The sequence below is a fragment of the Cetorhinus maximus genome, chromosome 5 (assembly GCF_964194155.1).
Source record: "Cetorhinus maximus chromosome 5, sCetMax3.hap1.1, whole genome shotgun sequence".
NCBI lineage: Eukaryota > Metazoa > Chordata > Chondrichthyes > Lamniformes > Cetorhinidae > Cetorhinus > Cetorhinus maximus.
Window position 1 is genome coordinate 56561080 of NC_135883.1, and position 26532 is coordinate 56587611.

Consider the following 26532-nt stretch of genomic DNA (forward strand, 5'->3'; position numbering starts at 1 on the left):
AATAAATTTTAGGGTATTGGAAGGTATTAGTACAGTTATATCCATTGTTACTAGATGCAAGGTAGATTTGCATCATGTATTGATATTAGTTTGAAGTTTGGGTGGAGTTCAGCGTATTGATTATCATTATGGTAGAGGAAAAAGTCAGTGTGATCAATGTCATCAATTGTCAGCAGGTTTGATCGGGTGAGGAGGGCACAATAGTTGTATGTGTTTAACATCTATTATCAGGAGGCTTCAGGGCAAGGTGAGAGAGTTCAATGTGACTAGCTTTATCTACAGTCAATATGTTTGAATTCTAGGTGTCGTCAGTGAGCAGTAATTTGGAGGCTGACAGAGATGAGTATAGTTGGAATTATTTATATGCAGAATGTTCAGGTTTGGTGAAGTCCAATGTGGTTGTAGTTGCCACCACTAGTTTCAAGGGTTGGGTGAGCAGGCTTGGACCTATATATACAGGAGGAACATTAATTTAAGGATCAAAGGCCTGTTGCTGCTCCCATTCCCCTTGGGTCTCCCCACATCCCAAGCTGTGAAGTTTCATAGATGCAGGGTCTGACTACCAGCTTTTCATAGCTTGTGAGATACAGCTGAAAACAACAACAGCAAACACCTTTGAACAATGGAGCAAGTTTCACCTCCCAATTTAAATACAGAAAATACTTGCAACATTATGAAGTAAAAAGACCCTACTTGCAGACACAATCACTATGTTCCCCTTTCTAGCATCAATTCTTACCATCTCTCACCCTTTACAGCTTGTTTCACACTGTTACTCTCCATATATATCACAGTTCCATTACCCCTTTATTGTATCAATTTCTTCAGATTTATCAGTAATAGTTTAGTTAGAAGAATTAAAATAGCTATTCAGAGTACCATAATAACTTGCAGCACAGATTTTATCCCCATGTGAAATAGTGATGCTACTCACCATTTAGGTTCACTGTCAGTCAGCAGTTTGTGCTCATCATCTTTATTGAAAAGCGAGGTTACTTCTTTCCAACCTTTTAGACTTGCTCCCTGAACCTAAATCAAGGGAAGAGTTTATTAATGTAGCAAAAATTAGTATTAAAAATGTATAATGACAGAAATTATATCTGGACTCCCTTGATGGCTCTGTTGATAAATGCATTGTCTAGTGTGAAACAGTCATACAGATCAGAATGGTCTCAGTGTTGACTCTTGCTCTAGGCTGAGTTATCCGATTCCAGCAGGAGCAACAGTGAAGATGTTGGAATTGATGGCTTAGGCAGGAAAACAAAATATTTCAGAGTTCCTGCTTTTCAATGGTATCCATAGAACCATTTTAGTATGCACAAGTGGAGTTGAATTTTGGCTGAATAGCCTTCAGGGAAGAGAGCCTAACACCCCTATCTTGTCTGGACCACTTTCGCACAAAATGTTAACTCATAATACCCTCTGAAGTGGCTTAGCAAATATCCATTCTACTCCTGCTCCTATTTCTTCTCTTATGTTCTTATCTTACTAGGGGATCCCCTTACTCCACAGGACGGACAGACGGCGGGGGGGGGGGGGGGGCAGTGGAGGCCGAATAGAGCAGCACCCACACTACAAGGTGCCAGAGGGGGTGAAATGGACCCCTTCCCCTAATTCCAGGTACAGGACATCCCTCCTCCCCTGGACCACCCCTCCAATATACCATCCAAGAACTTGCACAACCTCTCATATGGTCCCTGATCCATCCTGAGACTTGCCACCAAGTGTCAGTCAGCAGAGCATTCCACAAGATGCATATACTGCTCTAAGAAAGTTGTGTTAAATCAGCTAGAGTGCTAAACCTACAGTTGTCAGCTTCAAAGCCTGTAGGCATGTTTAAATCACAATAGTCAATTAGTCTGAAAATTGCATGTTAAATCCGTTCTTTCAACAGGCATAGTCCCTACTTTCATCCTTTCACCAAAATAACATTGAATGGGACCTTCTGACTCCAGCGAGCAACCATATCTCCTTAGTGAAACAGACTGAAGAATTGCTAAATGGGCACAGTGAGAGCCTGAACCAGGAAATGCAAGTTAGAATAGTGAATTAAATGTCAAGGGAGCTGCAGACCATGAAATAAAGAGAGGGAAAGAAAGGTTGGAGCAAAAGAGATACAAGACAAAAAAAAGTTGTGTTTTTTTTAACATCCCCAAGAATAATTAAAATCAGAAGGAATTAGATTCTACACTTGCAAAAGTTAATTTTCAAGACCAAAGCACTTGTTGGTAGTAATTAAAATTTATCACACTGTACACAGGTACTAGCACTGCAATGGGCAAACCCCAACTTTCCAGGAAGTTTGGTTTATATTACTAAATATATATTACTAATCCTACAATCAATTTGTTCAATCTCATAATAAGGGGGTCCAAACCCCGCAAATACCTCTTCCCACTTGATATCCGACATTGAATACCAAAACAAAAACAGAAACAGAAATACCTGGAAAACTCAGCAGGTCTGGCAGCATTGTTGGAGAAGAGGACAGTTGACGTTTTGAGTCCTCATTACCCTTCAACAGAACAGAGTAAAAATAGGAAAGGGGTGAAATATAAGCTGGTTTAAGGGGAGGGGGTTGATGGGACAAGAAGCCAGTAATAGGTGGAGATTACCAAAAGATGTCACAGACAAAAGGTCAAAGAGGTGTTGAAGGTGGTGATATTATCTAAAGGAATGTGCTAATTAAGGGTAGGAAAGCAGGACAAACAAGGTACAGATAGCCCTAGTGGGGGTGGGGTGGGGTGAAGGAATACTAAAAAGGCTAAAAGGTAGAGATAAAACAATGGGTGGAAATACATTTAAAAATAATGGAAATAGGTGGGAAAAGAAAAATCTATATAAATTATTGGAAAAAACAAAGAGGGGGAAGAAATGGAAAGGGGGTGGGGACGGAGGAGAGAGTTCATGATCTAAAATTGTTGAACTCAATATTCAGTCCGGAAGGCTGTTAAGTGCCAAGTCGGAAGATGAGGTGCTGTTCTTCCAGTTTGCATTGAGCTTCACTGGAACAATGCAGCAGGCCAAGGACAGACATGTGGGCATGAGAGCAGGGTGGAGTGTTGAAATGGCAAGTGACATGGAGGTCTGGGTCATGCTTGTGGACAGACCGAAGGTGTTCTGCACAGCGGTCGCCCAGTCTGTGTTTGGTCTCTCCAATGTAGAGGAAACCGCATTGGGAGCAACGAATGCAGTAAACTAAGTTGAGGGAAGTGCAAGTGAAATGCTGCTTCACTTGAAAGGAGTGTTTGGGCCCTTGGACGGTGAGGAGAGAGGAAGTGAAGGGGCAGGTGTTGCATCTTCTGCGGTTGCATGGGAAGGTGCCGTGGGAGGGGGTCGAGGAGTAGGGGGTGATGGAGGAGTGGACCAGGGTGTCACGGAGGGAACGATCCCTACGGAATGCTGCCGGGGGGGTGAAGGGAAGATGTGTTTGGTGGTGGCATCATGCTGGAGTTGGCGGAAATGGCGGAGGATGATCCTTTGAATGCGGAGGCTGGTGGGGTGATAAGTGAGGACAAGGGGGACCCTATCATGTTTCTGGGAGGGAGGAGAAGGCGTGAGGGCAGATGCGCGGGAGATGGGCCGGACACGGTTGAGGGCCCTGTCAACCACTGTGGGTGGAAAACCTAGGTTAAGGAAAAAGGAGGACATGTCAGAGGAACTGTTTTTGAAAGTGGCATCATCAGAACAGATGCGACGGAGGCGAAGGAACTGAGAGAATGAGATGGAGTCCTTACAGGAAGCGGGGTGTGAGGAGTTGTAGTCGAGGTAGCTGTGGGAGTCGGTAGGCTTGTAATGGATATTGGTGGACAGTCTATCACCAGAAATTGAGACAGAGAGGTCAAGGAAGGGAAGGGCAAACTCCTCATTTTCAGAGAGTTTATGATCAACTTCATACCACTCAAAGCGTCGAATGGCAAGTCAGATGGTGAGATATCATCAGCTCCCAGCTGTTGGAAAAGCAGGGCAATATGGACAGAAACTCCCTTATTTCCACATTTAACTGTGCCTGTATGGTTGTGGGAAGTTGTCCAATTTCCATGTAAACAACAGCGAGCGCTGTTTGTCCCAATGATTTCTACTGCAAAATCTGGGCCATTATCTTTGTTTAAAACCCCTTTCATAAAGCTTGAACGTAAATTACAAACATCCAACCTCCCTCTTTCTGCTGCAACAGAGACACAGAAAAAAAGTCTTAGTAGCCATAACAGATAACATGATAAAATAAATCAGGTAAAATAAATGTTGCTTTTGGCGTCTTGAAAGCCATGTTCCACTTCTGTGTTGAATTATTTTATAAATAACTTCAGTTTTATTCTTCGCACTTGTGACATGAATTGAACCTTCACTGTATTAATGCCTTGTAGCACATTCTTAACCATCTTTTTAATGTGGTTCGAAATGTTCGAAATGATTGGCTCTGAACTAATCCCATAATTTTGTCTTAAATCACCATGCATTATTAAATTAAAACAAACATTTGTATGGAGCTTAGAACTTAACTCAAGTTTAATGCAGCTCAGTTGATACAAAATAAAATATTTGTATCGATTTTAGTGACTTTTCTATCAATCATTCTTAACATCTCAGTTAAATAATACTGCAGCAGCTTTGTAACTATGAAGTCACATTAGCTGCAGCAGCCTGTAAATATTTCTGTTAATAAGATGGCCAAAGTCTATTGATTGTGGAGCTGGATTTGGGCGATGAAGGACAAAGGTGGGAGACAGTGAAGGTCATTACTACAGAAAACCAAGAACCTGAGTGAGAGGGAAGAGAAAAAAACATCACAATCAGACAAGGCTCTGATTGTTGTATTTCAGCCTCCCACCCACCAGCCATGTCCTTTTTGTTGCTTTCCCTCTGGTGAAGTGCCTCACCTCTAGCTGGCAACTCTCCATGAGACTGCAGCTGAGATTAAGGTTGGAATTTGAACTCCTAAGCAGGAAAGCAGCCTGGTGATGAGCAGCCCATCCAGTAGCAGCAGTGGGAGGTCCAGCCAAATTCAATGGTTGGGCCTCATTAACATGTCACTGGCTGACTTCGACCAGGATGGCTGGGAATGTGGCGGAAGTCAGGCAAACAGCGATCACAGGCTATGGCAAGTGTAGTTCTGGAGTGGCCAGCAGTATGTGAAAGGCGGCAGTTGGGTGGGGCGAATAAGGAGAAGTCGGGGATGCCGAAACTCATTTTGCAGCCTCCACAAACTCCTGCTCTTCCTGGCCCCATGAGGGAAGGTTTTAATCCAACTTCAGGAGTTTGACCAGGCCCTTGCTGTGAATTCCTCATTGACTTCCTGGTTACAATGGTACTGGTGTCTTTGTGTAATAGGACTTAGATTTCCAAAATTGAACAATATAAAACAATATATCAACTGTATCCCCGGAAAACACTCCATACTTCAGGCATTTTAAAATTGCTATAGATCAAGGACAAAGCAGTTTTTTTTAAAAATCATTCTGGAATGTGAGTGTCACTGGCAAACCATCCCTAATACACTGATAAGATGGCAGTGAGCTGCCTTCTTATACTGCTGCAGTCTAGACTCATTTCCCAATTTTTACTGGTATTCTGCTTTGAGGTATACAAAAACCAGTATTCTTATTTCCGTTTTTACTGTTTTTTTGCTCTGGGTCTGGTGTAAGTCCACTCAGTGCTGTTATGGAGGGAGTCCCAGGATTTTTAAATCGCTGTTCCTTCACCGTAGCAAGGTAAAGTTCCAAGTCACAACAGCGAGAGACTTGGAGGGGAATCGGAGGTGGTCATTTTCCCAAGCATCTGCTGCCTTTGTCCTTACTGCCTACTCTACTGGTTCCTGCCAGATGGGAGGAGTTAAAATTCTTTTGCTGCCAGCATCCTCAAGCACAACATAACATAAACATATACACAGGATAACCTGCAGTATCTAAACCTAACCATTATTTAATACAACACTGTAGAGATATCGTGTATAATAACTTCCCCATCAATTCCAGCATACTAATTTAGGTTTTAAAAAAATCAGAGGATTAATTTTAGCCCAACCCCACTGACAGCATCAGATCAGCTGCCCAATAGAATATACGAGTAGGGAGGTTATGCCAAAGCTACATAAAACACTAGTTAGGCCACAACTCGAGTACTGCTATAAAAGCAAAACACTGCAGATGCTGGAAATCTGAAATAAAAACAGAAAATGCTGGAAAGACTCAAGCAGGTCTGACTGCATCTGTGGAGAGAGAAACAGAGGTGACATTTCGAGGGCATATGACTAAAGTAGAAGTGTGATGAAATTTATACTGTTTAAGGGGAAGTGCGGGGCGGAGTGGTACAAGTGAATCTGGATAGAAGGCCAGCGATAGGTGGGAGCTAAGGAGGGATTGACAAAGATGTCATGCACACAAGGACACACTATGTGTAGTATGTCGATTTCTTGTGTCCATGTCATCTTTGTCAATCCCTTAGCCCCCACCTATCGCTGACCTTCTATCCAGTTTCACCTACTTCCCCCACCTTAAAGAGTATAAATTTCACCACATTTCTACTTCTCTTTAGCTCTGAAGAGTCATATGGACTCAAAACGTTAACTCTGTTTCTCTCTCCACAGATTCTGTCAGACCTGTTGAGTTTTTCAAGGATGCTGCCAATACTGGAAAATTGCAGCTATGAGGAAAGTTTGGATAGGCTGGGGTTGTTTTCCACGGAACAGAGGAGGCTGAGGGGAGATTTGATCGAGATGTATAAGGTTGTGAGGGGCGTGGATAGATTGGATAGGAAGGTAGGAAGGACCTACTTCCCTTAGAAGTCAGTGACTAGGGATCACAGATTTAAAGTGTTTGATAGAAGAATTAGAGAGAAGATGAGGAAAGATTTTTTCATGCAGAGCATGGTAAGGGTCTGGAACGCACTTCCTGAAAGGGTAACAGAGGTAGAAACCCTCAATTCATTTAAAAGGTGTCTGGATATGCACCTGAAGTCACGTAACCTCCAGGTTATGGACCAAGTGCTGGAAAATGGGATGAGGCTACGTTTTCAGCCAGCACAGACACTATGGACAGAGTGGCCTCCTTCTGTGCTGTAAATCTTTCTAGATTTTCTAAATATCTGAAATAGGAGAAATGTGTAGAGATATGAGATGGTGGCAGGGGAGTGGCAGTACGTGAATTGCTTTTCAGGAGAGCCAGCATGGACACAATGGGCTGAATTGCCTTCTTCTATGCTCTAACAATTCTATGATTTTCCTCCCATTAAAAGAAGTCAATGGAAAAATCGACCAGTTTGACCCAGATTTTGCCATGATGAAGAGGCTCACTATTGTGGCGAAAATAGCCGAAAATCCTAAGTCCTGTATCTGAACATTGCTCTTCTCATTTTCGCAAGTGATTGTGGGGGGGGGGGGGGGGGGGGGGGGGGGGGGGGGCGCGGCATGTTTTATGGAGACAGCTGGGTATTCTAATCATCAGCTGCCTCCACTGAAGTGGAATTTTGGTAGGCCAGGAGTCTGAAACCCAAAGTATGCAGATTAGACCAGGTGAAAGCAGATATATTCATTTGGATAGTCCTTTGGAGAGGTAATGTACCTTTGCATCAGTTCCTAGATACCTTTGGGGGAAGTAAGGTGCCCTTTCAGGGAGACAGTGTGGACTTTGGAAGGCATAAGTGTGTACACAAAGGACATAAACTCATTGTCAGAAGCACTTGTCAAAAGGACCTCTCAAAAAGTATCTGCCAAAGGGAGCGGTCAAGGAATTTAGAAGCGTTGCTGTTTAAATCTTTGAAAAAATGTCTGGAGTGTTTAAAAAAAAACACTGCTTGCTATTTCACTCGTCTGTTGACATAAGCTGGAGGGTTTCCATTACTGGATGAGCACTGCATGCCTGAATTCACAACCATCCATTATCACAGTAGGGTGCCCACCATTTCACAGTTTGATTGACAGCTACAAGTTAGACTTTTTGAAGTAGGACTTTAAATTGATTAAACTGATGATGCCACTTTCAAAAAGAGTTCCAAAAACAGGCCCATCTCCCGCGCATCCGCCCTCACACCTTCCTCTCCCTCCCAAAACCATGATAGGGTCCCCCGTGTCCTCTCTTATCACCCCACCAGAATTCAAAGGATCATCCTCCGCCATTTCCGCCAACTCCAGCATGATGCCACCACCAAACACATCTTCCCTTCACCGCCCCGGCGGCATTCTGCAGGGATTGTTCCCTCCGGGACACCCTGGTCCACTCCTCCATCACCCCCTACTCCTCAACCCCCTCCCACGGCAACTTCCCATGCAACCGCAGAAGGTGCAACACCTGCCCCTTTACTTCCCCCCTCCTCACCGTCCAAGGGCCCAAACACTCCTTTCAAGTGAAGCAGCATTTCACTTGCACTTCTCTCAATTTAGTCTACTGCATTCACTGCTCCCAATGCGGTCTCCTCTACATTGGAGGCGCCAAACGCAGACTGGGTGACCGCTTTGCGGAACACCTTCGGTCTGTCCGCAAGCATGACCTAGACCTCCCTGTCGCTTGCCATTTCAACACACCACCCTGCTCTCATACCCACATGTCCATCCTTGGCCTGCTGCAATGTTCCAGTGAAGCTCAACGCAAACTGGAGGAACAGCACCTCATCTTCCAACTAGGCACTTTACAGCCTTCCGGACTTAATATTGAGTTCAACAACTTCAGAACATGAACTCTCTCCTCCATCCCTACCCCCTTTCCGATCTCCCCTTTTCCAATAATTTATAATTTTTAATATTTTATTATTTTTCTTTTCCCACCTATTTCCATTATTTTTAAAATGTATTTCCATCCATTATTTTAACTCTACCTTTTAGCCTATTTCAATCCCTTCCCCCCCACCCCGCCCCCACTAGGGCTATCTGTCACTTGCTCGTCCTGCTTTCTACCCTTAATGTCATCATTAGCACATTCCTCAGCTAATATCACCACCATCAACACCCCTTTGTCCATGACATCTTTAGCAACCTCTTCTTTGCCTCCACCTCTCACTGGCCCTCTATCCAGCTCTACTTGTCCCACCCCCCCTCTACCAGCTTATATTCCACCTCATTTCTATATTTCTTAGTTCTGATGAAGAGTCATACGGACTCGAAACATTAACTGTATTCCTCTCCACAGACACTGTCAGACCTGCTGAGTTTTTCCAGGTATTTTTGTTTTTGCCTTAAATTCCAATGCCTGTTATAAGGGATGTGTACTTGAATGAAATGTTTATCATTATAAGGTTTTATTTAGTTGAAGGAATGCAAATACAGTAAATGGTTTTTTATGAATGAGGGTGTTTTTTTAATCTCATCTCTGCATAGGTCCCAAGGTCTGCCCATATTGGGCACTAGGTGAGTTGGCACTGTAGATGTAAGGGCAAAGGGTAGAGGGTGGGGGGCATGGGTTGGCACAGGGGCTATAAAGGGCCATGGGAAGTGGATGGGAGGCATGAGTGGGGCGTGGAGACTGGAGGGATATTGTGTGTTTTATTCTTTTATTTTGAAAAGTCTCTTGGACACTGCCGGAGCCCTGAGGCAGGCCTTCCACCCAGTGCTACTCGCACCCAGCAACCACCTCACTTCTTCTGGGGTCGCCTGCCCTGACTTCTAATCCAGCCCGCAATCTCCGGACTGAAAATCTAATGTTTGGGCAGGCAGCCATTTTAAAAGGTCAGGTTCGCGAAGCCAGGGTTTCTCCTGTCTCGTCTGGGCCTTAGGAGTGTCAATTTGATGAAGGGGCTTGGGAGCTTGCTCAGCTCTCATCTTGTAAAAAAAAAATCGGAGGGTTAGCAGCAAAACATGCTTTACAGAGTTCCCTACTAATGTCTGTACTTGCTTGCAGCCTCCACGGATAAACTTGTGGTTGCAGTCTACCACTAACCCTACCACTATAATCCTACCTTCCATTTTCACAGGGAAAAGTGGTTTACTTTTCAAAGCAGCCTTTCTCTGGGCACAGCAAAATGGGGGAAAACATTTCTTCCTCACCTGTACCTTATTCAGGATAATGAAAAGCTCAAATGGAGGAGGTCAGTGACATTAAAACAACCCAATTATAAAGCAGGAGGCAGGTAAGCTAGCAGTAGCCTGGTTTTTTTCAATACCTTCATGTTTTCCCTTTTCCTGAAACTGCCCCTCAGTGTAACCAGCGTAGTCACTGATAGGAATTAGTGACTTAATGCTTAGGGCTGCATGCCAAAAATGACTGAGATCAAACAAGGTGATCCTCCCAACGTCTAGTTACCCAGCATCTGGTACACGTATCTACTGATCCCCAGCTCCGGTGCCCGTGTCGGATGATTCCGTTTGATATTTTCCTCCAGTAAAATGATAGCACTTCGCTGGAGTAGGATGTCACTGTTTACTTGCTCTATAGAAAGTGGTCTTCCTACAATGACTGCAGTAATGCTGTCTGCATTACAATTTAAACTATTGCAATATGGCATTTTATTTTAACCTCTGCAGGAAACCAAGACATAAACTTGGCATTTTTTCTTAATGGCAAGCTATTAGAATCTGAGGAGGAACAAAGTGATTTGTGTGTTCATGTGCGCTAATCATTAAAAGTCGGTATACAGGTACAAAAAATAATAAGGCTAAGGGAATATTGGCCTTTATCTCAGGGGGTGTGTGTATGTGTGTGTGAGAGGGGGCGGGGTTTGTGCTGGATAACAAAGGGAGTTACATTCCCACTGTACAGAGCCTTGGTCAGACACCATCTGGAATAATGTGTTCAGCTTTGGGCACCACGCTTCAGGAAGGATATACTGGCCTTGGAGGGAGTTTAACACAGATTTAATAGAATTATACCAGGGCTTAAAGGGTTGCATTGTATGGATAGTTGTATAAACTTGGCTTATTATCCCTCGAGTACAGAAAGGAAAATACTTACATTTATATAGCATCTTTTAAAACCTCAGCATGTCCGAAAGCATTTTTACAGGCAATGAAGTACCTTGTAATGTAGAAGATTGAGGGTTGATCTAATGGAGGTGTTTAAAATTATAACAAAATTCAATAGGGTAGATACACAAACTGTTTCCTTGGCAGGGAAATCCAGAAAAAGGGGGCACAATGTTACAATTAGAGATAGCTTATTTAAGCATTTTGTTTTCTTCAAAAAGTAAGGAAGACACCCACAAAAGGCTGTGGCTTCTGGGTCAATTAAAATTTTCAAGACTGAGATTGGCAGATTTTTGTTGCTTGACAAGGGTAACAAGGACTATGGAGCAAAGGCTATTAAAATGCAGGTGAGGTACAGATAGGGCACAATCTAACCGAATTGCAGAACACAAGTCAAGAGGCTGAATAATGTGTCTGCAAAAAATTATTTAAATTGGTTAATTTTAAAAGGTAGCCCATTTCTGAACTGCAGCATATAAACAGGGAATCAAATCTGTGATCTCTGATTTCTACAACTTAGCATTACAAAATGAGGCCATAGGGGAGACTGTGCTGATTTTTTTACCAAGCATTGAATGAAGTCAGTATACAATAGCATTTGTCTCTGGAATGAAAATTAGTTCACTTGTCATTATCAATTTATTAATTTGCAGAACACTAACTACTATGATCCTTTACTCAAATTATAATTAAACCGTTTTTTTAATATATGGATGAACTTCATGGGCAAACATCTTTAATTGTACATGGAGGGAGAAAACCTTTACATCATTTATCACTAGGTCATGTGCATACAACAAGATACATATCTCAACTTGATTTAGGTCACTGTATCATGTTTGCAAATTAAAGGTTTGTGAAAGACTTGCATAAAAAGTGTCCCTTAATAATAACACTCCAATTTCCTTAAACTCTTACTTTTCCTTTTTTTTTTAAAAAAAGAGCAACCCAATTGTTAAGGTATGTTTTATTTCCTCTGATGTACCGACATCATGCAGCGATGGTAGACAACAGAGGAAGTGCTCTTCCCCACGGGGCAGGGAAAAAATATAATTAAATGGCCAGGTTACCTCCAGCTGCTCCTATGTAGCTCCTAGCAACCCAGACCTAGATTAAATGGCATGTTGTGTTTTCCACTACCATACATGACCATTTACTTACCATTACACTGCACAGATGGCTTCTTGTTTTGATAGCTGTAACAATCAGTGCAGAAGCAAATTCCCACCATTTGTTCAGTTGATCATCTGATAGCAGTGTTAATAACATACACATCAACACTGCTATGCTACCAGTGATGATTAAAAGCATAACAGTGCTGTATGATGCATGTGCCTCAGAAAGCATCACTAAATACGTCACCAGAAATAAATATGCAATAAAAAAGGTTGCCTGCCCTGAAGCAGATTTCCACCCTGCCACTTCCAATTCTCCCAATTTTCCCCTCCAACAGCCCTGGGAGCTAAATTAGACATAGCCTTCAAAAAGGGTGGGGGAGCAAAAATCACTTTGCGTGATTAACAGTGCAATTGATTGCAATGCAGGCAGCAGACATTTGTGCTACATGCAGATTTAAATGGTTGCTGCATGCAGCCAGTGCTAACCACACTGGTCACTGGCTGTGCACACCAGTGTCAGGCCCCTGAAATTATAACTTGTTTGCACCAGTTTAAGCTAGCCTGCGCCTCTTAAAAAGGAGAGATGTATTGTGGCTGGAGCAGGTGCTGGCACTCGTGCAGTAAGTGACTCCACAAAAAAAACTGAAAAACAGTACAACATGGAGACCAGGCTCCAAGGATTACTGACACTGCACACAGGATCTTCATGGAAGAGTTGGAAGGAAGGACAGGTGTCCTGTAAACACAGGGGGTCCTCCAGATGCACGCTCAAAAGACAGTGGGAGCAGAGAGCCGTGTGGATCAATGCCAGGAGTCAAGCCCCGAGGTGCAAGAACTTCAATGTCAGTGAATGCATCTTCAAATGTCACATCTTACCAACTGCACCAGTGGCTTCAGCCAATGCACAAATCACCAGCCTCCCAACAATCTCCAATCAAGTTTCATACCTAACATTGATTGCTTCATACCACTTTCACACATCTGATACTGTTGTGAGCCTCTGATTTGACAGCTTCTACACTACCAGCAACTAAACCATGACATATTGCATGACGCTTGTTGACACACCTCCATTCTTGCAGGAAAAGACAGGGCAAAACCAGAAGCATCAGGGCTACCCCACAGGGGCACAGACACACCTGCATGTCCTAACCCCAGGGAGCAAATAACACTGACCATTATTGGAAAGTCCATTGTTGAGGTGGTCTCCAGCAGAAAGATAAAAACAAAAGATAGTGGTATCCTTACACCTAACCCTAATTCTCACATCCCACAATCTCTGATTTACAAGCAACAGATGGTGAAAGCATACTCTTCTTACTTTGGCCTCTTCCCTCATCTGCACACCACAACCTTACCCTTGTGCCTTTCTCTGTTCAAATGCAACCTGATAGTGGAGGAATAGGAAGATAACAGTGATGAAGATGACACCCTGACCTGACACAAATTTTGCACTCGCAGGCACCAGCTCAGACACTGACACTAGTAGAGGTGAGAATTTAGACAGGATCTGCATATGGGGAGATGCTGGGCATGAGTAGCCTGTGACTAGGGCAGTTTAAGTCAGGTGTTCAGATTATATTTTTAACATTGAAACAAAAAAGTTATCCTAAGATTTGGGTTTTTTTTGGTCACGACTGACCCTCGGGACAAGGACTGGATCCATCTTGGAGGAATTAAATACTTTTCTCAAATAACATTGGGCCATTGCCCAGAGTATGTGTCCCACTGCATCTGACCCCTGAGCAATGTTAGATGGTTTACAGTCCTCCTTGATAAGGAGTGGATCTGTGTATCTATAAGCAAGGCTTTTTCAAAAATAAAAGGCTGGTTTTCCCAGCTATCTTCTGATCAAGCCTAGTTAAGAAAGAACTACCATGTTTTTTAAATTACATGAAAGGGTTGATCTACATAATTTGTCGAGCATGATTTCCCTTTCACAAAGCCATGTTGACTCTGTCTGATAGTATTATTATTTTATAAATGTCCTATTACTACCTCTCTAATAATGGATTCTAGCATTTTCTCAATGACAGATGTTAGACTAACTGGCCTATGGTTTCCTGCTTTCTGTCTTCCTTCTTGAATAGCGGTGTTGCCTTTGTAGTTTTCCAGTCTGCTTGAACCTTTCTAGAATCTGAGGAATTCTGGAAGATTACAACTAATGCATCCAATATCTCTGCGGCCACTTCTTTTAAGACCTTAGGATGCAGGCCATTTATTCCCATTACTTTTTCTCTCGTGATTGTGATTGTTTTTTTTTAAGTGTCTCCTTCCTTTCTGCCCCCTTTTCTACTATTCTTGGGATGCATTTTGTCTCGTCTGCTATGAAGACAGATACAAAATACTTGTTCAAAGTTTCTGCTATTTCCTCACTCTCATCCTCTAAGGGGCCAACACTCACTTTGACTACTCTTTTCCTTTTTATATACTTGTAGGTGCTTTTACTGTCTTTTTATACTTATTTCTTACTAGTTATTTCTCGTACTCCATGACTTCATGAGGATTGCAGGCTTCCCCATGGTGCAAGCTGTCACTGATTGCACGCACATTGCTTTGCAGGTACCACATGTCAACTCTACCCTACAATAGATTTGAGGGGGATTCCACTCCCTCAACCTCCACCCAGTGCGTGACCATAGGAAGTGAAGGGAGACACCCCACAGAATGCTACAGTACAGAGGGATCTGGGTGTCCTTAAACATGAATCACAAAAAGTCAGCATGCAGGTACAGTAAGTATTTAGAAAGGCAAATGGAATGTTGGCTTTAATTGCAAAGACAGATGGAATACAAAAGTCGTAAAGTTTTGCTCAACTGTACAGGGCTTTGGTGGAACCACACCTAGAGAACTGTGTACAATTTTGGTCACCTTACTTGAGGGATATACTTGCATTGAAGCAGTTCAGGGGAACATCCATTAGGTTCATTCCTGGGATGAAGGGGTTGTCTTATGAGGAAGGGTTGAGCAGATTGGGCCTATACTCATTGGAGTTCAGAAGAATGAGGGGTGATCTTACTGAAACCTAAGATTCTGAGGGGGCTCGACAGGGTAGATACTGAAAGGCTGTTTCCTTTTGTGGAGGAATCTAGAACAGTGGGCACAGCTTAAAAATAAGGGGTTTTCCATTTAAGTTGGAGATGAGGGGGAACTTTTTCTCCGAGGGTTGCTAGTCTTCGGAATTCCCTTTCCAAGCAAGCAGTGGAGGCTGGGTCATTGAATATATTCAAGGCTGGGTCAAACAGATTTTTTGATCGACAAGGGAGTCAGGGTAGTGGAGTTAAAGCCTCAATCAGATCAGCCCTGATCTTACTGAATGGCGGAGCAGGCTTGATGGGCTGAATGGCCCACTTCAGCTCCTATTTCTTATGAACTTGTGGTCATGCGCTCACTCTGCCTGCTTGTCTCTGGCAAGAGAGACTTACTCTATTCAAAGTGGGCTAACTATAGTTGTGTGTCACTGACCTCTCTTATGCAGCAGTGAATGACAAACTGAAATCTTGCAAATATCTCCAGCTTCAGCCTCAGAGCCAAATACACAAAAGTACATCACCATGGTCACCTTCACAGCCACTGGCAATGGGATCCTTGCCCAGCTCTGAAGTTGCAGTTGTAGCTGCATCAGGTGGCACATTTCAGAGAGGAAAAGAGGACATCCTCATTGAAGCCCAGATATTCCTCACATTGTTTTTCATTGAAGCTCTGGTAGGAGACTGGTTTCCTGAGCACCCTGGGCTGATATGACCTCCTGTTGAGGTCCCACTACTCACTCTCCTCCCTCTCCCATCAATTTCTCCTCTGCATGACCTTGTTCATTCTCCCAGTCGTGCCCATTATTCATTCATGTCTAGGAGCAACTAGTATGTGCAGAAGCCTTAAGTCAACAAAATGTCCTTCAGCACCTGCCACACCACTTCCTGTAGACTTTTACACTCAAAACAATTATCAAACTCTTGTAAAATATTAGCAACAGCCTGAAGAAATCAACTGGTAACTAACCTGCAAGTATTTCATGATCCCTTTAAATAGCACTGTGGGGGTCCTTTCTGCTGTTGAACACATGTTCAGCTGTGAGAGACTTAAGGTTAGCTGGCTGGCTGAGCTCCAAAACAGCACCACTGGTGGTAAATCAGCATTGCACACTGACTGATGTCATGATCTGCTGACCCTGCATACTTCTAGCATATGTTCACTCCATGCATACGGCAGCCCCTTTGTGCGAGTTGCCGTACAAGTCTACGTGCATGTGCCGTTTAAGCTCTCAGGACACTCAGCATCCAAAACGTGGGCACAAATGAGCTCAATTCCCACCCAACAAAAAAGTGAGGCAGTGGCTCAGGGGAGAAGATTCAATGTAGAAGTTAATTCGGTGCATACCTTTTTGTTTCTAGTGAATACCACCAGCCAATTACTGTTGTGGTGCAGAGATTATACCAACCTGTTTGATTTTTATTCACAGAATCACCGAATTGTTACAGTGCGGATGGAGGCCATTCGGCCCATCGTCTGTGTACCGGCTCTGAGCATTTTAACTTGGTACCAATCTCCTGCCTTTTCCCTGTAACCTTGCACATTGGATGATTATTTAAATAGAAACAATGACCTCTTGAATGCCTCAATCCACCACGCTTCCAGACAGTGCATTCCAAACCCTAACTACTCACTGTGTGAAAAAGTTTTTTCTCACCTCAAATTTGCTTCTTTTGCAAAACACTTCAAAACTGTGCCCTCTGGTTCTCGATCCATTTATGAGCGGGAACAGTTTCTCCCTATCTACTCTGTCCAGACCCCTCATGATTTTGAGAACTTCGATCAAGTCTCCTCTCAGCCTTTTCCCCTCCAAGGAAAACAGTCCCAACTTCTCCAATCTTTCCTCATAACTGAAGTGTCTCATCCCTGGAACCATTCTCGTAAACCTCTTCTGCACTCTCTCCAATAGAGGAAAAAAACATTTTTCAAGATATATCATATTACTTCTGCTCGTCAACTTACTGTAGTATTAAAGGGACACTTTTGTCTGGTTAGATGAGTTCCTTTTATCATTCCATCAGGGATGCAATGGGTAATGTAAGAAAAACTTCTGCAACTTATTATTTCCTACTGTGTGGAATACTGCATCTGCTTTAGCAGCACCCCATGTAGTTATCAGATAAACATAGCCTTGGAGGAAGTTAGCCAAGCAACTAAATACACTTCTATCTTAATCCAGTGTCACTGACCCCAAACAAGCAGGTCTCTGGTTGTTGATGACACAGGCAAGTATAAAGTTGCTGTCTTCTACATGTCCAATAGCAGCAGATATCCAGATTATCTATGGGACTTTTGTACTGGGATTAAGACTTCCCTTCGTGGCTTACAGATGCACTGGACAGGGTTACAATGCAAAATATCACAAGTACATTGATGCAGTGCACTTAACCTTCCAGGCTTCTCCCCAGAAGTGCTCCCTAAATCCCCTGCAAGAGGATACATTCAAATGAAGCATAATATTTTATGAAAATGCAAACAATGCAGCCCTTCTCTGCTTCAGGTATGTAGGAGGAAATTAATTTTACAAATAGACACCTGTTCTTAAGCACATCTCATTGTGAAAGCGGATTCAGCTAATGACTGGAGGAGAGTAGCACACAGAGGTGACTTTAACATCAATCTTTTAGGACCCAAGATTTAATTTCAAATTCCTTTGCAACCCCACTAAAGGACAGTGATGCTTCTTTAAAAGGAAGGTAAATGCTTATTAAGCACTGTTGAATGGAGTGCTCAACCACCATATGGGGTGATTGGCATTTCCTAACAATTACAAGAATGACCTCTTAACCTTTAGTAGTATAATGTTGGGGAATTATGAATTTTAAACGCACAACAACTTTCATTTATATATAGTAATGTAGTAAACACCCCAAGGTGCTGCACAGGAGCATTATAAAACAGAATTTGACACCGAGCCACACAAAGATATTAGGACAGATGACCAAAAGCCTGGACAAAGAGGTAAGTTTAAAGAAGCATCTTAATGCAGGAGGGATAGGTATACAGAGAGACAGACAGAGACAGGTTTAAAGAGGGAATTCCAGAGCTAAGGGCCTTGGCAACTGAAGGCATGGCATCCAACGGTGGAACAGTTAAAATGAGGGATGCTCAAGGAGACCAGAATTGGAGGGTTGTAGCAGTCTTAAAAAGGGTTGTCAGACTGATGGGGGCTACAGGGATGAGGGTTGAAGCCATGGAAGTACTTGAAAAACATGGAATTAATTGCCAGACCAGGGGCCAATATCAGTGAACAGGGGGTGACGGATTTGAGTTGAACATGATTTCTTTGGAAGGGAGTTCTTTTGGAGTTCCGAAGAAGTCATATTGAAGTCAAAACATGAACCCGGTTTCTCTCTCCACTGATGCTGCCAGACTTGCTGAGGTTTCCCAGCACTTTGGTGTTCATATTTCAAGATTTCCAGCATCCTCGGTATTTTGCTTTGTGGGTAGAAGTTGGCCGTCTTGATCTTGACTTGGATGTATGATTGGAAACTCATCTCAGTGTCCAATACAACGCCAAGGTTGCGAACAGTCTAATTTAGCCTCTCAGTTGCCAAGAGGGGGATGAAGTCAGTAGCTATGGAACAGCATTTGTGGCTGGGACCAAGGACAACGCTGTTCCTGAAATTAGTGCTCCCCCTGTACTGGCCATCAGACAAGCGGTCAGACCATTTAGAGATAGTGGAGGGGTCAGGAGAGCGTTCATGGCCAGGAATCCAACATCAATCCCTTCCACCCTCTGACTTATTGGGGGAGCTTCTCCTTCCACCAAGCGACTGACATGGGTCCTCTCCCACAATTAGGTGCCATGGTTCCAACCGTGACAGGCTGCATTAAATCAAGCCCTACATGCAAGTTCCATACACACTACACTGGCCCTCTTAAGGGAGATATGTATTTTGCATATAACCAAGCTGCCAGAGTTATAGCAGCAGGTAGCTGGAATATTACAGACCAGTTGCAGAATTTGAATAGTGCAGTCTAAAGGTCATGGATGTTTTTCTAAATTCTATTTAAAGAATAACAAGGATTACATATCTGAAAATCTTCCAGGTCAAGTGGTTTGCTGATGCCTACGAAGTTAATTTAGGCCAAGGTACATGAAAAAAATACTATGCAATAATGAGCAGGAATCCACAATCAGAAAGACCTTATAGGGCTAATATTCCAAAAAATGCATTACTGGCAGAGCCTTCATCACGTACACCAGAAAACTGCAGGCACACTCTCCACATTTTTCCATTCATTAATTTTAATAGGGTGAAGAAGCATTGGCAGTAATGCTCATGATTTTCTGATGCTGCGTAGTGGGCAAGAGTCATATCATTTAGTCCTGGGATTGCATGTCTGTGGATCTGGCTAGGTTGTGATGATGCCTCATATTCAAATAGCTTACACACATTCACCCACTTAATAGTGGGCACATGAAGGATTCCTCCTCACCCTTGCCCCAAACCACCTCAGCAGCCTCACCCAATCTTACTTCTTAGCGAGTTTTCTTAGTCCAACTCTGGCCTCTTCTGCACCTCCCAAGGCTCTGCACCCCCTTTTTTATTAAACCCCAAATGTCTCTTTCTACCTTTAAAAAGAGCCTCCTAAAGACTTATCTATCCACACATACATCCGATCATCTCTCTTAACTCTTTCACTACCATCAGTGTCCACAAATTAGGCAGAGCTTCCCCAATGCAGGCTGCTATGGTTGAATTAATTACCAAATGACAAGCTTGCAAAATGAGTGTGCTAATGACAGATATAACTGGTATTTTTCACCCATACATTTCGCTCCGTAGGCCAAATATCACAAGAAGTTAGGTAAAGCAGAGTGAAGTAGAAAGAGGCTACAATACCTATTTCTGCAAAGTCTAGCAATCGTCTTCTTCACAGAGGGGATAATTAAGTCATAATGGGTGTGTGATGTACCGTACTGAGAAACTGAAGAACAGGTCAGAGGAGATTAAAGTTCAAGCTTTCAAGTTTGGCCTGTTCCTCACACCATTCACAATCATATTTGTACATTACATCTAGACATTCAGTAACATTTTATGAACATTTCCCTAAAGTTAAGAAATTTTCTGATAGCACAAGTTATTGCTGTACTTAATTTAAACAGCACTGCCCTGAAGCTGTTTGATTAGTATTTTGAGGCCAAAGCAAAGGTAGCTGCAAAAAAAAAAAAGTCCCTCTCTTGACAAAGTCAAAAATGCAAGGAACAACCTCAATCTTTCAAAGTCAATTGTTGACTGGAGTTGGAAGTGAGTGAGGAGGGTGGCTGCAATATTGTGCACATTATATTCAGATTTTGAGATTGGCAGCAAGTGAGCAGCATGCGCCATCCCTTACCACAAGTTGCAGTGCGAAAGTGTAATTAAAAATCCATTTCAGCACCATGCACTCTACAAGGAATCTGGGGCAGGACCGGTGTAGGTAACAATGTGTCTCCTCAGCCAGATGAAAGAATCCCTACTAAGACACGCAAATTGTAAACCAGGAAGTGCAAGTTAGAGCATTTCATTCAATGCTAAATATATACAAAAAGTAAAAGAAAATAGAGGAGAAGAAAAATAGGATTGAGCATGACAGATAATAGACAAGAAAAAAGTTTTTTTTAGAAAATTTCCAGCAATAAAGTAACATCTGAAGGAATGAATTTTCAGTGCAATGAGGTTGTTTGGCAGTTATTAAGACATATCACATTAAAAATTCCTCTATACTTGAATGGACAAGCACTAACTTTTTCAGGGATGTTTAGTGGGCAAGTACCACAATTTCATGCCCTTCATGAATTAGAATGGGAATCACTGGATGAGGTACTGCAGGCCTCCTGAAGCAGCAAGGCAACTAAGGCAAGCACCTTCTGATCTCCATGTTTAGCTGCATGTGTACAGATCCTGGAAGTTGCTGTCCAATTTACTCCTTAGTAACAAATATAGCCCACCGTCAGCACAGAAAACATGTCTTCATTGTTCATGAGAACATTATCACCATTCCATTGTCTGATGGGGTGGTATTGCAGGAGGGCAGGGTCAATTGATAAAGGATCTGCCAAAGGGATCCAAGGTCATGAACATATGATGTCAATTAATCTAAAATACCTCCAAAACTTGCTACTTTACCATCTGAGGAAAAAATTCCTTTGTTACAGTTTGTCCTGTGACCATTTAACAGGTGTTTTTTTTTGAAAGAAAGAACTATGTAGATCAACCCTTTCATGTAATTTAAAAAACGGAACGCACATGGTAGTTCTTTCTTAACAAGGCTTGATCAGAAGATAGCTGGAAATACCAGCCTTTTATTTTTGAAAAAGCCTTGCTTATAGATACACAGGTCCACTCCTTATCAAAGAGGACTGTAAACCATCTAACATTGCTCAGGGGTCAGATGCAGTGGGACACATACTCTGGGCAATGGCCCAATGTTATTTGAGAAAAGAAAAGAAGCATTTACTTCCTCCAAGATGGATCCAGTCCTCGTCCCGCGGGTCAGTGGTGACAAAAAAAACCCAACAAAATCTTTGGATAACTTTTTTTTTTGTTTCAATGTATGTTAAAAATATAATCTGAACACCTAGCAAACTGCTTGACTATAAAAAAAGGCTACTTATGCTTTATCATCTGAGTAATGATTTTCATTTTGCACTATAATATTATGAATTACAGATTTTCCCCCATATCTTTACTTGTAGAAATGGTTGACCACAGTTTCCATAAACAGACCGAGTTTCCCATGAACTGAAAGCTGTGTCTTTATTCTCTGCCATAATGGGACTTGTGCAGCTCAATCATGCACTGACTGGAAAATGCATTATATGACAACTATACCTCTGGATTAGTTTACAAATAAACTACACTGAAACAGAAAAGGATAAGCAAAACAAAACTACTTTTGTAGCAACTGGAATCAACCCACTAGGAGCTACTATGCTCTTTTCATGAAGCCATCCATTTACAATCTCTTGAAATGTAATAGCTCCTTTGGGTGAATTGCTCGCTCCCTCCCTTTCACCGAATGCGATGTTATACCTGAAAGTGCCCCACTGAGCCTAGGTTTCTTTGCCAGAACTTAAAACATAATAACCAGAATTACAGTATTTATTCCATTTCTTTTGACACAAAGCAATCTATTTTGAAACGATCAACAACATCCTTCCATTTTGTACCTTGCAAAGAGAACAACCTCTATTTTAACCCCTAACTCTGAAAGTACACTCAAACTGAAGATAACAATTTGTTACACTTGAATGAAGAAGTCAGTAAGAGGGGTAGCCAGGTCTACGTTGCAGGACTTTGAATAACTAAATTAAATGAACTGCATAAGTCCAGAACCACCAAAATTACAGGAACAAAACTCTACTTATTTCTCCCCATTTCTGGACAATGCAGCCAACACCAGGCCAACTTACCTTGAGATTTAGATATAGGCATATAAACAGGCACCACTTAATATTTAAAACACAAGTAGCACAAAATACAGCATGTATGAAACAGTTTAGAGCTGGTGTCTAAAGTAAACTGACAGTTAACTTTTTCCACACCTATAATAAACATACCATAACATTTACAACAAAATCTTCTTTTATTTATAGTTTGGATGTTACAAAATATTGTACTAGTGCATTTATTTCCTCTAGTTTGAAAGATTTAATGGTTCAATGCACCTGCCAATTCGTGTTCATGAATTTTCCACCCTCCCTCTTTCCTTCTTGTTTCTCCTTCCCCCATCACTCCACATCCCCGCTTTATTCCTCCTCCTCCTGCTTCATAAGTCACTTTCTTAACTAAAAAATGCATTACATGATAAAAGTTAATTTTATAGTTAAAATAAGGCATGTAGCAGTAAGCCATGCAGAAAGAAGTACAGCATTCAACCAGTTCTCAATTATCCTGTCTTGGATTTGACAAATAACTGATTAGGGTTATAACTTGAACTTTCAACACCAAGTTTTCTAACATACCAGGTTGCTGTGTCACTCCAGTGATAACTGAACATTTAGTAATAACCTTTTGGGCTGTGGCTCTACAAATCATTTCTTCCCATAAATTTACTAAGCATGAATGCAACTTATACAGCTTTGCAGCTTATACATCAAAGGTAACAAAAATGTTACAATTTTTTGGTTTTTTTTGCTGCCTGTACAGACTCATATCTCTAATGGACTGTATTCCTGGCATATCATGATTGTATCCATCAAATTCTTTGGCATGTCTCCCAGCATCCTACCATTTGACATTCATTTGCTTCCTGAGCTTTTAGCCGAATCATTATTTACATTTGACCATTTATTCAGTTACTTAGCTCTTTCAACCTTATTCAATAATAGGAAAGTGACATTCACTTTAAAAATGAATGTTTAGAAAAAAACCTGGACCTTGGCACTTGTCTCTTTCCTTCATTTTCCACATCATGGTCACAAGCAAGAATATAGAATGGGTCAGGCTCAGAACAGTGCACATACATTTATGTTCAATTTGTTGCAGCACTGCAGCGAGAAAATGTTACTTCCTCTTGATTTTAATAATTGAAAGACATGCATGAAGTGGTGGTGGACCCAAGTTCGAATCCCACCATGGCAGATAGTGAAATTTGAATTCAATAAAATATCTGGAATTAATGTTTAATGATCACCGTGAAACCATTGTCAATTATTCACTTATGGCCTTTAGGGAAGGGAATCTGCTGTCGTTACCTGGTCTGGCCTACAATGTGTCTCCAGACTGATAGCAATGTGGCTGACTTTTAAATGCCCTTTGTAATAGCCTAGCAAGCCATTCAGTTCTCAAGAGCAATTAGGGATGGGCAACAAATGCTGGCCTAGTCAGTGACACCCCCATCCAAATGAACAAAAAAAATCTACAAGCTGACTAGAAAAGATGCAAGCAGGGCTAGATTTTCCTGTATGGCTGTGTTAACACAAAAAGTGCACTGGAACTAGTGGCATTATATTCTGACTCCATTCACCTAGCTCAGGTTAAATTTAATAGTGAGGGCAGGATCCTACCTTTAGTTGCACCCTCTGTTGAGGGTTCACCTCTTGGGAAGGAGGATGGGGCACTGCAGCCTCCTTATCTCCACAATTTCCTCAGTTGTGTTCAGTGCATCACCTTGAACTTGTTAACCACTTCCCTCCTCATTTACCTGCGCTATGGTTTTGCAGCCAACTCTGGAACAATCTGCAGCACAGGCTTCCCAAAAGACAACCCAGCAACAAATAAACATTCTGGCATCGAAACTGTAACTGGTGCAAAAGACAGATTGGGATAGTAGAGTGGAGAGGGCCAGCTCTTCTGGTCTCCTGAAAAAGGAGTTGCAGACATGTATCTCTCGGTTTCAATGAGCCAACTGGTACCATTTGGACAATTTTTGTGCTGGTTACTGACCAAACCGAGCCAAGCCCAGTACTGACAGCTTTGACAAGTATGTGCTTCCTTGATGATACCCATTTCAGGGATGTATAATAGGTGCACCCTCCAAGATTTTTTAGTTACGTCAGCAAATCAGCTGTACACTACAGTATTATGTTATCCTTAAAATAACCCTGTGGCATAAACGCTGAGGGCTGCAGTAACTTTCATAAGTAATGCAGTGTCTTTGATGACAATGGGCTGCAGGATCAGCACAATTCCTGCATAGTAATGATCAATATGTGAGAAGCTGAGATCAAGATAAGAGTACATTTGTACCTGCAAGTACGTACAATGCTCACAAGCCCTTTTTTCCTGACATTCCTTCTCAATCAACTTATTGTCCCCTTCAAAGAGAAATCCCCAAGTGAAGCAGTGCTGCATCATGTGCGGAATGCTTAAAAGATGTCCCAAAAAAGAAAAGACTTCCAGCTCAAGGGACCAAGTCACATCAAATCCAAAATCTCAACAATTTTCATCTCCACTGCTGTCTGATGATGGCTGCCCAGCAACCCTGAACACCTCTTTGATAGCAGCAGTCACTTGGACAGGAGGGGCAGAAGCAGGAGAAAGAAACTCAATGCGAGGCAATTGATTAATGGACAGTCCAAACATAAAATACTGTGGCCAAGATTTCAATGGGCACAGCCAAGCTGTCAACATTGAAGAAAATTTTAATTGAGGGTATTGTCCAAGGCTTTGTATTTGGAAAAAGGCCTGCGTACCTCATTTTCCTGCAGCTGCTCGAGATGTGTTTTGGTGCCTCCACCCAGTCCTGACTCACCATTACTGAGGCTGTACTTCCCGCCCCCTACTCCCAAGCTTTCACTCTCAGAAAAGCTTCACTGTCAATATCCTCCATTATTGCCTCACAGCCTCTTGTTCCATCCTGTTATCAGCAGCTACTGCACCCTGCTGCCGGTGGTCACAAGTGGCTGAGCTGTTCCAAGATAACCAGTTTCCCACAGGCACTCTTATGATGGACAAATGCCTACTTTCCCAAATTGCTTTGTTTCCAGGCTCTTGGCCTTACCACCTTCTTCACCCTATCCAGGTTTCCCAGTACACAGAATGTGTCTATATAAAATGGAGGATTCAATTACACCTATTCACCTTGGTCCACTATATGGGCCTGACCCGAAGATTACAGTTGGCCTCAGCCATCAGCTTTAAACGCCAGACATGATCTACATACTTTTTGTTCTAAAAGCATTAGCCATTTTAATTTATGTCAAAACAATCATATCTTCACTTGTTTAAATAGATATTCAAATGTTTACAAATCTCACTTTTATAATTTCCTCTACGTTGGCAGCCATCCTTCCCACAACCAAACCTCCCCTCACCCCACCCACAACCTGAATGAACTCCACTGGCAGAAGCTAGGAGAGATAGCTGCAACATCCAGAAAGATGTGGTATAGTGGTTGGTGCAATATTGATTTTAAGTAAAGTACTCTTCTGGACGAATGAGGACGCATTATGATTTAAAAATAAATGAGTCAGAAAATTAAAAACACATTCATCCCAGCCCTGCAGTGCCAGCATACCAATTAGAAGGAATATTACTATTACTCTACCCTATTGATGGTTCTATGGTGGACACGGATGCGCGCACACAGATCCACCAAGTCCATTCACTTGTTTTAAAATAGTTGAATTCAATTGCAAGGGTTGCATCTGTACCACTCCACAGCCTCCAAATTTAACCTAGCCAGCCCAGTGAGGAGAGAGACAATATTGTGACAAAAATCATGAGGCCCACATTATGCCAAACCCACCAGTCAAACCTGGTGGGAAACAGCATGTTACCATCCCTGTAGAGACTGATAACTTTTAGAAAGATATTCGAATTTCCAGTGATAGACTACAAGAATCACATGACAAGATTTCAAGTTCTAAAAATTTCACTGTAACAAACTAAAATCAACTTTTACTAAACACTATTCCAGTAAGCAACACACAACTACAGAAGAAACAATACTGCATTTACCATTTAAAATGACAGAAAATCCCCCTCCATGGTTATACTTTACTCTGTCCCTCAGGTGAACACTTAGGCCAAAGCTATTCTCAGCTCCCAATGCCTAGTTTCT

General features: G+C 42.2%; 1 protein-coding gene across 5 annotated transcripts in view; it reads right to left on the reverse strand.

The window, feature by feature from the left end:
* Window positions 1-26532, reverse strand: part of LOC144680656 (testis development-related protein) — a 96289-nt gene that overhangs the window by 28848 nt on the left and 40909 nt on the right. For all 5 annotated transcript variants that reach the window (XM_078541883.1, XM_078541884.1, XM_078541885.1 and 2 more), the window contains one exon: window positions 935-1029. In XM_078541883.1, coding sequence (XP_078398009.1) covers window positions 935-1029 — 95 coding nt within the window. The remainder of the gene's footprint in view (window positions 1-934; window positions 1030-26532) is intronic.